The sequence below is a fragment of the Alosa alosa genome, chromosome 5 (genome assembly GCF_017589495.1).
Source record: "Alosa alosa isolate M-15738 ecotype Scorff River chromosome 5, AALO_Geno_1.1, whole genome shotgun sequence".
NCBI classification, from domain to species: domain Eukaryota; kingdom Metazoa; phylum Chordata; class Actinopteri; order Clupeiformes; family Clupeidae; genus Alosa; species Alosa alosa.
In genome coordinates, this window is record NC_063193.1 from 3778205 (window position 1) to 3790635 (window position 12431).

At 42.9% G+C, this 12431-nt stretch overlaps 1 protein-coding gene across 6 annotated transcripts in view; it reads left to right on the top strand.

The window, feature by feature from the left end:
* Positions 1–1536: 1536 nt before the first annotated feature.
* dmxl1 (Dmx-like 1) overlaps positions 1537–12431 on the top strand; it is a 41268-nt gene continuing 30373 nt past the window's right edge. For 3 of the 6 annotated variants that reach the window (XM_048242650.1, XM_048242655.1, XM_048242654.1), the window contains exons 1-11: positions 1537–1685; positions 2765–2970; positions 4227–4352; positions 6747–6821; positions 6945–7026; positions 7160–7292; positions 7678–7744; positions 7998–8176; positions 8899–9100; positions 9195–9357; positions 9708–9899. In XM_048242650.1, the coding sequence (XP_048098607.1) occupies positions 2884–2970; positions 4227–4352; positions 6747–6821; positions 6945–7026; positions 7160–7292; positions 7678–7744; positions 7998–8176; positions 8899–9100; positions 9195–9357; positions 9708–9899 (1306 nt within the window). In that variant the 5' untranslated portion in view covers positions 1537–1685; positions 2765–2883. Of the gene's footprint in view, positions 1686–2485; positions 2567–2764; positions 2971–4226; positions 4353–6746; positions 6822–6944; positions 7027–7159; positions 7293–7677; positions 7745–7997; positions 8177–8898; positions 9101–9194; positions 9358–9707; positions 9900–12431 lie in introns of those variants that run through there. The other 3 variants (XM_048242653.1, XM_048242656.1, XM_048242652.1) reach the window with 2 other exon arrangements.

The window sequence follows — 12431 nt, forward strand, 5'->3', positions numbered from 1 at the left end:
TGCATGCATTATCTTAGTGATTGTTTGACCGCGATTTAGAATGTGGGCAACGCCCCGCTTTCTTAAGTGCCCAACCACAGGTGATTAGGAGATGAACAGCTGTTGGTAATTGCCACACCAAATCAAAGACTGTTTAAAAGCAAATGAACTGCAACAGTGCGCGGTCTGATATCCCGTGAACTCTGCTTGTTGCAGCCCTGTTCCCCACGCTATTGTTGGGAAGGATTGTCTTAAGTGTTTGCTACGATCGCTGTGCATGGATTATTGTTTGCCTGTGTCAAAGCCTGAAGTTGCTGATGTGCCGGGTCCTGCCTTCAACCGCTGGCTGCTGTGTGTCCTCGCCTTCCCCCTGCTGCGCTAAAATTGCTGCCGCCTCTGCTGCGCTTAAGATTGCTGCCGCCCCTCTGCTGTGTTGTCCGGAGCCTGCCTCGTCCGGGCCCTGAGCCTGTGGTTTTGTGGAGCTTGTTCAACAGGGACTGGGAGCCAGATTCGCCTGCTCCCAGTTTATTGGTGAGTGACGCCTGTGTCAGGCTATGCTGTCTTCCCTCGCCTGAGGTTAAGATCTACGCCTCCCCTAAATCGGAGTGTCCAGACTGTCTGCCGTCAGTCATATTCCCATATATATATATATATATATAGCCTTTGCATATTTACGAATTGCAGTGATTTAATTTGGTATTGCACGATTGTTGCTCTTCTAGTGTGGTGCTGTGCTTATGCTGTGTTTGTTATCTACGGAGACACTGGCGGCCTCGCTTGTTTGTGTGAGTGTTGTGCCGGGTGCGCAGAGTGATTGACAGGTGGCCTGCTGTGTAGACGCCACTGCCTGGTGTGAGACGGACTTGTGTTAGAGGAACCTCTTATGGACTGTGGGCTCCTAGTTACGAACTTCAAGTGGACTTTTGAATCTGCTGTCTGATGTCTAGCTTTTAAGCTTGAGTGCGTGTGTGTGCTTGGTGTATTTTTATTATTGTAATTAGAGATTGTAATAAATATTTTTATACAAATTGTTGTCTGGGTAAACCTGTTGTGTTGCTCCCACCAAACTAAACGAACTTGTGAGAAATATAAGGTTATTTTATTTAATAGAGTCCCAGCTCTCCAATTGGGTGGCGTAGTCGAGCTACATTGCTTGTATCACATAGGCGGCATTACAGTATCAAACTCGTGGGGGCAGCGCAGAACAGGGTCAGGGAGGGCCTTCATGCCGTTTTGGGGGAGCATGGGTTGGAATAGTTTGAGAACCTCTATTCTACAACATTCTAATTACAGTTTTGTCAGTATTTGCTGAAGCATGATGCATTAAAAAAAAATATATATATTTCCACCAACACGATGTGCATGGACTTTTATGGTGTTTAGATCACCAATTGAAATATGACAATGTGAAAATAAATTCTGTTGCAATTAGTTTTAGGTCAGACCTTGATTTGCCTGGACTAGTGGTCTACCATGAAAGAGAGGAGACTGAGCAGAAATGACAGCTAAATAGATAAACCACAAGAACCAGGGTGCATTGCGCATGGAACTGTCGTACAGTGCAAAACATCAGCTATCATATAGCCAGATACAGTTGCAGTACAACCAAAGCTTGGCTGGTTAGCTGAATCTGTCGGCAGGTCTGTGTCATTGCTATTTTGAAAAATGTGGTCTAAGATCGATACAAAACCTGACGCATTTAAAAGGTAAGAATGAAAAGTAACCTGTTTCAGGTAGACACTGGAATAGGTATGTACTGCTAGGCAGCTGTCTGTTTAGTCAGCTAAGTTTAGCTAGTTAGCCGTTTAGCATAGGAAACCAACTGGTTGTCGGAATGTCATGTTATCATGTGTTGTAACGTTATCCTTTAAATGTCGAGAAGGTGGCTGAGGTAACTTAATGTAAATTAGAAAATATACGTTGTGTTAGATTATGACTTCAATGTCCTAAGAACATGTAATTTAGATGTAATTAGAGGTTGTGCAACCGAAAGGATTTTGGCTAAAGCTAGCTAAATGGATGGAATGTTTGGAGGCAACTACATTTGCTGCAAACGTCCCTCAATATCTGTTAGCAAGCAAATTGAGCTGTTGCAATTTATGTTCTTTTAAATGAGGTTAGTAGTCCCCCAAATTCGTCAACTTTTCATGTTATGGGAAGGGTCAGCACGATAAAGTTTCCATGGTTCGAGCAAGTTTACTTTGCCTACGTGTAAGGATATGTTGCCTAGCTTTCGAGCTAACGTTAACTTGTCTGCAACTTATTTCCGACCATTCGCATCACGTGAGTGACACACGGAACTTGTTCACCTATTTTATTGTTTGGTTGTTAATGCAGGGGGTTTAGGTCAGGCATTTTATATAAGTTATGTGTTTCATTTGTAGATCGATAAGGACCTTTACATAGTGACAACTGTCATATTTAGTTTCCCCCATTTGATTTTGTACTGAGAGCATTTGCCAAATAGCTCGCTGCCTAGTGCCTACGTACGTACTGTGTAGAGCACAGCATCCCACGCTAGTGGGCTAACTTGAGCCAGTTACCAACGTAGGAGAGTTATGGACGACTAACATTGAGTTTTAAAATGGTAATGTTAGTATGTCTTCAGACAGGATTGTACACATCTGCAGCAGAGACTATAATCTTAATAATCCATCGGGAACATCCCGCAGTGGTGACATTTTTAACAATAAATCTGACAGAACGAGGTTAATTCTGCAAGCTAACGTTACTTACCGTACATGTCGAGTGCTAAACCAACCAGTGTGCTTGTTTGGTGTTTCAGGTTGAAGGCCTTGACGCGTTTGTGACAGTGTTAGCTTACACTTTCTTCGGACCATGCCTCTCCACCTGATCATACCAGGTTCGAGACCTAGTTTGGAATAAAGGGGTACTGCAAGGACCATGAATCTGCATCAGGTACTGACTGGGGCAGTGAACCCTGGGGACAACTGCTTTTCTGTGGGCAGCCTGAACAATGTGCCTTTCACGGTAAGTCTTGTTTCAGCACTGTTATGCTTTAGGAACAGTTACAGCTCTGCCTCAGTCCACTTTTGCTGAGACAGGCGGGAATGTGGTGAAAAGTGACAGAGAGCTCGGGCGCTGGTCTCCTGTGCAACCGAACCTGGCCCTATTTCTGAATGCAGTGTTTCTAGATTACTCAGATCAGAACCTATTGGAGAGCAGCCTCTTCCCCTGTCCTGCTCTCTCTGAAATGGATCCAGTTTCAGTTGAGCTAAAGATGTAGGATACCTCTGAGGCTGGCCGGTGTGTTGGGATACACAATATTTTCCCCTTGTGTATGTTGGAGGGAGGAGGGTGTGAGAAAAAGAAGCTACATAAAGCAGTATAGTTATTATAGTCATTTACTACAAATTTTGTTGAACAAGCTGCGATGCATCGCTAAGACTATAGTAAAAAAACAGCACTCTCCCACCACTAGGTTCATACATATCAAATGAATACAAGAGCTAATTTGATCAGCCATGTTTCAAGGGCATTGCTTAACACCGGTCCAGATCAGTAATGGGAATGCTTGTTCGTGTGCCCTTGGCCTGCTGGGTTGGGCTGTGTGTGAGATGGTGCTCACTCAGCATGTCTCGGATGCCCTGTCACACATCCCTGTTGTCACAACTCTGTTTCATTCTCCACCACCCTGCATCTTATATAGTGTATTTAGTTTTGTTAGTTTCTTATCTTATCTTCTACTGTCTTTATTGTACAGTGGAGTTTAGTTATATGTTTATACTATACTAATGTTTACCATTTCTGCTGTGGGTGCATGTTGTGTGTTATGTCTGTATGCTACTGAGACCCTTGAATTTCCCCTTGAGGATCAATAAAGTATCTATCTATCTATCTATCTATCTATCTATCTATCTATCTATCTCCGAGGAAGGTTTGAATAAAGAAGTGTTTGATTACTTTGAAGGAAGGGTGCCGTTTACACTTACATTGTATGTGCTATTTCCATGTTGTCTATGAAGTATTTCTCTTGAACATTGCCACTTACTGTGTTGTGGGAGTTTTTACTGTAGCTGCATGAACAGTGATTATTGCATGTCCTGTAGCTCAGCCTTTAGAGCAATCTCAGCATGATGTAGCACAGCAGCTAGAACACGATAAGAGAAGAAGAACATCATGGCTTCCTTTGTTAGACTTTTCCTAGACACATGCTGATGAGCTGTATTCCTTGTAAAGCTTCTGTTCATAAATAAGACAGTTGCTGTGACTGTTGTGTACTACAGGCCTACGCCTCCGGCTGTGACATAGTGATTCTGGGCAGTGACTTTGAGAGGCTTCAAATCATTCCAGGAGCCAAGCACGGAAACATCCAGGTGGGCTGTGTGGACTGCTCTCAGCAGGGCGGCCAGGTAAGAACCGTCTCTCCTTGGCATCCACCCATTGTCTCCTCCTGACCACAGCAGACAGGAGGAGCAGGTTGTTGAGTTGAAGTGTGTGCGCGTGTGTGTGTGCGTGTGTGTGCGGTGTGTGTGTGTGTGTGCGGTGTGCAGGTGTGTGTGTGTGCTTATCTGCAATTATCACAATTATCTGCAATTATCACAATTATCTGCAATTATCACAATTATCTGCAATTATCACAATTATCTGCAATTATCACAATTATCTGCAATTATCACAATTATCTGCAATTATCACAATTATCTGCAATTATCACAATTATCTGCAATTATCACAATTATCTGCAATTATCACAATTATCTGCAATTATCACAATTATCTGCAATTATCACAATTATCTGCAATTATCACAATTATCTGCAATTATCACAATTATCTGCAATTATCACAATTATCTGCAATTATCACAATTATCTGCAATTATCACAATTATCTGCAATTATCACAATTATCTGCAATTATCACAATTATCTGCAATTATCACAATTATCTGCAATTATCACAATTATCTGCAATTATCACAATTATCTGCAATTATCACAATTATCTGCAATTATCACAATTATCTGCAATTATCACAATTATCTGCAATTATCACAATTATCTCTGCAATTATCACAATTATCTGCAATTATCACAATCGCAATATGAACCAATGCAATTACCTAATCGCGAAAGCTACAAATAATCGTGCAGTTAATGTGACTTTTTTTATATTCATTTCATACTTCTTGACTATGTCACAGAAATTCTGATTGGTGAGCTTCACCGTTGGTCGGGGTTACTGTGCTTCTTGTGCACTGGGCGTGCTCACCTATCAAGGGTGGCACAATTAAGGAGACATTTGGAATATTGAACTGAATCAATTAATTGACATTCAAAAATGATATTGCAAATCGCAATATCTGTCAGAAAAGATATATTTTCCCCAATGTGTGTGTGTGGCGCACGCATGTGCTCTGTTCCAAGTTGATTCATGTTGTTGAATCTGAAGCCCCTGTAGACTTCACAGCTAAACAGTGGTAACTCTAGAGACGCGTGCCTATGTGTTTGCTCGCATATGCTTGAGGAGACTTGGCCTGCTTCCAGTTGTTTTTGTGAAGCTCCTGCTTTCTTCCTTGACTAGGTCCTAGGTCCTCATTCTGTTACAGCTAAATATGGCTCAGCATTGTGCTAAGCCGTTTCTGTCCACTTAGGCTTGGACAACCTTTTACTGTTGTCAAGCTTACACAGACAGTCTTAGAAGTCATGGTTAGCACAATTCCTCTTGCCTGGGAGAGCTGGTGACACAATGTGAGTTTTCTAGGAGCTAACAGACAGCTGAACCATCATCTTAAAATAAGTGGTGTTCCCTTTCTGTGTCACCGAGCTGAGCTGTTAGGCGAGCTCACTATGGAGAAGAGTGTGTGTATCTGAGTGGTCATTGTGAGTCACTTGTCTGAGACTGCAGCATCTGTCGGGATGACTAGTACTCCTCTTTTTCTGATTAGAATATTTTTTTCAACAATAATGCTGTTTAGTGCAGCACTAAATGGCTGTTTAGATGGATTTAAATGTTCCTGTTCAGATGGATTTAAATGTTCCTGTTCAGGTTGTAGTGAGGCTTTGACTGTATACACCACTTGAAGAAGCTGCTTATTGAAAAGTCTGCCAAACAGCAAGTGTTGGGCAGAAAACATAGCATGCTTTACATAGTATTATGCTTTGTGAGTAAAATGGATGAGCTTCGAACAGTTGGGGAAGAGGGAGACCAGTTTGACAATATTTGCTGCCTAAGTACCTCCTCGGAATGTATAATTTACTGATAATGATCACCTCAGAGGGAAAATCTAATTTACGGATGTAAGTGAAATGAGATTTGACCTTGGATGAGATTTTCAGTTAGCAGTTTCTTAAAAAGAAACCATGGTGAAACAATTTCCCTTCTCAGTGTAGTGAAATAGAAAAAGCAAAGCAGGTTTAATAAGGGTCTTAAACAATGGAATTGTGATTGAAAGTATTATTATGAATATTATGTACAGCTGAAGTACTGACGGATGTACACACAATAATGCTGCAGAGAGAACAGATAACTACAGGAGGTACCTTGGTGGTGTGTTAGTGTCTGTGTGTCTCTCTCTCTCTCTGTGTGTGTGTGTGTGTGTTGAAAGATCCTTAATGATGTAGTCTCTTTATCTAATAGAAATGGAAGCTTAACCTGGAAAAGCTTGTGTAACATGATCTTTTGACTCAAGGACAGATCAAACTGAATCATTACAGTATCGTGTGATGGGAAGCATTTCCCATGAGTATTTACTGATGATCTGCCTCCAAGTAAATGTTTGAACTCTCCCTGATGCCAACAGATAGCAGCCTCCTATGGAAACATCGTGTGTGTGTTTGAGCCAATTCCCCTGCTGAACCCAGAGAAAACTCAAACTGTGAGTGTCTAAAGTTCTATATGAAACCCCTCAAGCACATGTTCTAAGGCTTGTACTCTTATGTGACTTCTTTGTATCACTTGATGCAGTAAAGCGTGTGTGTGTTTGTGTGTGTTCCACCAGCAGAAATTTGGCTACCAATGGCAGAAGAGCGGGCAGTTTGTATTGCAGTCAATTGCACACAACCTGGCATGGAACCCTGCAGGTAGAACACAGGATTGATTTTTCTCTCACGTCTTAGAAGCTACGTTTCATAGAGGCTAAAACAGGAAGTGTCCCATTCGGACACTACCTAAAATCTAGTGCTTTGTTGTGAGTATTTGCTTTTCTGGGTGCAGGTATGCAACTCCTCACAGGCTCCAGTAGCCTGCAGCTGTGGTCGAATGAGAGCTACACCTGTGGGGCGGCCGAGGAGGTGTCCAGCTCCAGCACTGAAGGCCACAACACGTGGAGGTGCATCTGGCAGTGCAAGTAGGTGTTGGTCTGCTGCGACTTGAACTATCTGCTGGTCCATGGATTGGTCAGGGGCCTCCGCCCATACTGGCCCTCATGTGCTTGGACTGATGCTGCAAAAGCTGGGCTGCTCTGTCCAGAGAAGGAACATATGTGCTGTCCATGTTAAGCAATTCTCTAGGAATAAATGCAATTATTCCCATACAAGTGAGAAGTATTTCTCTCACAACTGTTTTCTGTGCTTTAACTGTAGAATTAGTGTCTGTAGGTTGTGTTCAAAATCTGTTATAAGTCACTTTGTTAGTTGTTAGGCTCTCTAGAAAAGTGAAGTTGTTGAATATGCATCTTTATTTTATATGACAAATGAATATGTGTCTCATTCTTATGTGTTTGTGTTGGACAGGACGGCCTCCCCTACTCGCTTCCTGAAGTTCTCACCTGGAGGAGAATTCTTTGCCACAGCTGGTCAGGTAAAAGCTCACAAACATTGATCACCTGAAATTTGCATTCACTTTTGGATTAAATGAAAATTTCTGTTTGATGCATGTTATGATCCAGCTAAGTGATACAAGTTTATTTTGCATTCGGTGTCTATGCCTGTGCAAGTGCTTTAGGTTAAGATGCTCATGTGAGTGGATGTTTTTCAGGATGACTGCTTAGTGAAGGTGTGGTATGGTACCAAGTGCTTTAGGTTAAGATGCTCATGTGAGTGGATGTTTTCAGAATGACTGCTTAGTGAAGGTGTGGTACGGTACCAGCAGCTGGCAGTGGGATGCTGGCAAGCTCTTCACCCCACCTGAGCAGAGCTCCCTGGGTGGGCTGGACTTCTCCTTCATCTACCTGGCCCACCCCCGGTCAGTCACCGGCTTCTCCTGGAGGAAGACCAGCAAGTACATGCCAAGGTACAGAGGCCACCGCATGGCATGACCATGACTTCATCAGAGCAGCAAAACAGCAAGTCATTCTACTTTAGGATTGGATGTCTTTTTTTTGATCTGATGTCACTTATTGAACTTTTTCTTAAAGGTGCTATAAGCGATGTAACATGGTTTCTAAGCTAAAACATGTTTTGTCACATACAGCTAGCATCACCTCAACATCCGCTAGCTGCCTGTGCCCCGAATACATTGTAAAAAGCCCATGAAAACATAACAAACTGTTCTAGCAAATCACTGACGAGATGCACGTTTGGGAGAGTTTCATTTGCATGGGAGGGAGTAGCGAGCTACAGTAGCTCTCTGTTTTGTTTGAATGTCTACAGAAGGGACGTTACCCTTGTTTTAATAGGTTTCTTTTGCCTCATTGGTATTTGTGGTGTGTGTTTTACAAAAAAAAGGACAGCACATCAAGTTATGTACAGCTTAGCACATACACACACACACACACACACACACACACACAGGATAATGTTAGACAGGAAGTTGTGTATGTGTCTTGTGAGCTCTTTCATATCTGAAGCAGTAGTCATGTTTGCCAGTTAAGAGATGTGAATAGATGCTCTTTTATGCTGCTCATTTACTAGATGGAATGAGAATATTTGAATGGCCACATTACTTTGTGTGTGTGTATGATTGTCAAATTAATTTTGTGTGTGTGTGCGCGCGTGCATGTTCTCTTCCCTCAGGGGTGCGGTGTGCAATGTGCTCTTGACCTGCTGCAAGGACAGTGTGTGTCGTCTCTGGGCGGAGACACTGTTGCCAAGTGACTGCCTGCTGTCTGGACTCAAGCACAATAACCCTGGCAACCACCAGAACTACGGTGACCCCAACCGGCTGGCCAGGGACAAGAAGCTCCCAGCTAATGGCAAATCACCAAATCCACTGGAGGTAAAGGTTGAGCCGATCTCATCACCCCATCACATGCTGAGATGATAAAGTGCTGATTAGATCACTGTAATGGAACTGTGTGTGTGTGTGTCAGCTCAACCTGCAGGAGTCGTGGGGGGGTTCTCAGCGTGGCATTCTTGCCCACACCAGCCTGCTTCCCCAGCAGCAGGGCAAACACTACAGCCACAAGCCCATCCAGCCCCGCGCCAACGCACTCTGCCACTTCCACATCGCCGCCAGCATCAACCCGGCCACAGGTGACGCACTAACCTCAAAACCACAACACACACCTGCCACAAATAACTACCACATTGTGTCACATCCGTTTCAACAGTACAGAAATACAGCAATACGCATCCATAGATGTGCATAGTGTACACACACACACACACACACGCGCGCCACACATGCCACACACACACATGCTCCAAAATTCCAGAATTTCTTTCTGCCCATTTAATCAGCCTTGTTTTTTAAACCAGGCAGCACGAGAGAGAGAGAGAGCTTTGGTATTGTGGCAAATATTTACTTTACAGGAGTCCTAATCATTTGTATTCACTAATGTAAATACTGCTACTGTGTGTGTGTGTGTGTGTGTGTGCGTCAGATATCCCGCTGCTGCCCTCCATCTCGTCGCTGAATGGCACAGACGAGGAGGAGCCGGGCGGGCCCTTCACAGTGCACTGGCTCAACAACAAGGAGCTGCAGTTCACTCTAGCCATGGAGGTGCTGCTGCAGATGCTCCGCAGCGCTCAGGACAGCCCCAGCCTGGCCCCTGCTGCCGCCGACAACACCGCTGGTACGCCACTAACATCTAACACACGCAGAATCGCTGGTACGGGACTAACACCTAACACACGCAGAACCGGAGAACCACACATGTGCTCTCACATGCCCCGTTACACTCACATCTCCCTCACAGCCAACACCCTTCTCCTCTCTATACCCCCCTCCCCGCCCGACATCTTCTTGCTGTCCTAGCTGCTGCCTGTGTGTGTGTCAAGGATTAAAGTTCTCCGTCGTAGGACGGATTTCCGTCAATTTGATTTTAGAAATGTCATATTTGAGATCGATGCAGATCCGATGAGAAAAAAAATAGTCTTCTCCCCTATCACCTTTGCTTTTCCTTTTTTAAGGCAACTACAAATATTAGGTCTGACGAATTAATGTGTGTGATGGTAAATGTTTAAAGACCTAATGGTGTTCTTGAGAACTTTCTGTGTCTCAATCAGTGACCGCTCAAGAAGGTAGCCCATAGCCATGAGTTTCGCTTTGTTTATGTTGTAGCTACACACTTGTCTCGGGCGTTTGCTTAAAAAAAAAGAACACGTATGGAGGACTATAACGGTCTAAAAGTTGGATTATAGTGACACATTAGAGACCGCTGATAAGGTGGGCCAATCCGTTTAACTTTTTTGGATATGATATTGTGAGCTCTATGTGCGAATTCGGAGAAGAAACGTAGGCTGTGTTCTTTCCGTGCATCAATGTAGACAATTTCTTACTATCGCGAACTCTTGTCAGGGGAGGTCATTCATTTTGGGTGTCACCTATGACAGAACAGCCTGCAATGCCACCCGATGTAGGCTACTATTATTGTTACAGTTTTTAATCAATGCAACTAATTATGTGTAAAGCGACACAATATAAACCGTAGCCTATGCAATTTATTATCCCGTCTGTTATGACAATGTTTTTCACAATTTGCGACGGAAGGTTTTGACTGAGCGTGTTAGCATAAAAAAAATAATAATATCACGGTCATCATCGCGAACTGTTGAGGTGGTTGTTGATTGACGCACAGACAGCCTTGTAGCCTATTTTGCTTAGGCCTCACTTTTAACGACAGTAGGTTGTGAGTGTATGTTGACAAAAAATAAAAAATGACGTTAGTCCGCACACTGGAAACTCCTTATAAAAAAGATTTTAATCACCACATGTGACGTTTCGGGCTGAATGCCCTTCTTCAGACATGAAGACAGCAAGGAGACAAGGCACATACACACACACCAATCAAACAGTCACCTGACAAATCACCTGTTACAGGTTATTATCTTAAAGTGCAAAGTGTTTTTGTTTTGTTTTGTTTTTTGTTGACACAAAATAACCATACAATTAAAATAGTCAACTTAAAACGTTGCTATAAAATATTATTAATTTATAACACAAAACCATAACCAGTAGGCCTACCAGAACCTCGGATATTAGCGTCATGATTTGTGTGCGTCTATTTGGCAAGGCCACTAGCTGTCATGGATGCGTTGTTGCTAAAGGAAGGCAAGGCAGGTGTCAAAAGTTAAAAAATAAATGGAGATGGGCAGCTGTTGGAAACGGGGGAGAACTAACAAGCCATGGTGTAAAGAAATTAAAGTGCCAGGGGGGTTTTGCTTTTGCGCCGGTTCGCTGCAAGAAAAATTATTTATGGATGCAATAGGAAAAGCGTTTTTTAGCACGCCACCAATCAGAAGACCGCCATAAGGTTAACGTTTGTGCACTTCAGGACATCTTCCTTACCTGGTGCAACTAGCCACCACGACAGAGGTAGGCTACGTTTATCTATGGCTATATCTATCGCAACCTCTTGTCAACCTTATACAATCTGTTGCTGAGGACAAAAGCACCGTCTCCAGATTGTCGTTATCAAATGCGCAGACCTCCTGCATGAGCACACACAGACTGAGAGACTGCTCATAGGAAAACTGAGTTGTCTGTAAAACTCAAAATTACCATGTTTTCATTAAATGCGGATGAGGCAACAAATGGAAATATGAACAATATCTAGAATGTTCTGATTCGTTACTTTGATGAGGAAATGTGAAGTCTTGCAAACTTGATTTTATAGATTTTACTTGGTGTTGAATTGCATATTAACAAGAAAAAAATCTCCCCTTTAAACACTTTTGGCCTGAAGTAATTAAATAAGAGTGTGTTAAAGCCTTTCTACAATATTGCTGCAGTAGAAAAGAACAGCAATGGCTAATCAGCAATGGTCAGGGATGGTACTAAAATATATTTTTGTTCATCAGGAAAACTCAATCTCAATCAAGAACACTCAATTCGCCTTATTCACATGGCGGCCATTGGCGGCTAAAACAAGGCTACAGGGTACACAAACCATAGGATTGTTATGTTCTATGCATTCACCTGTAGGTGGCATTAATTATAGTAAGTGTACCCTGTAGCCTCGTTTTGGTTTAAACAATGGCCGCCGTGTGAATAAGGCGAATACTCCCTTTACTTCGCTGTTTGCATCTTTTTGTACATTAAAAATCAATAGCGACCGCAAAAGGGGTGCTATCTCTATAGGTAGATATGAACAACGTATGACTTA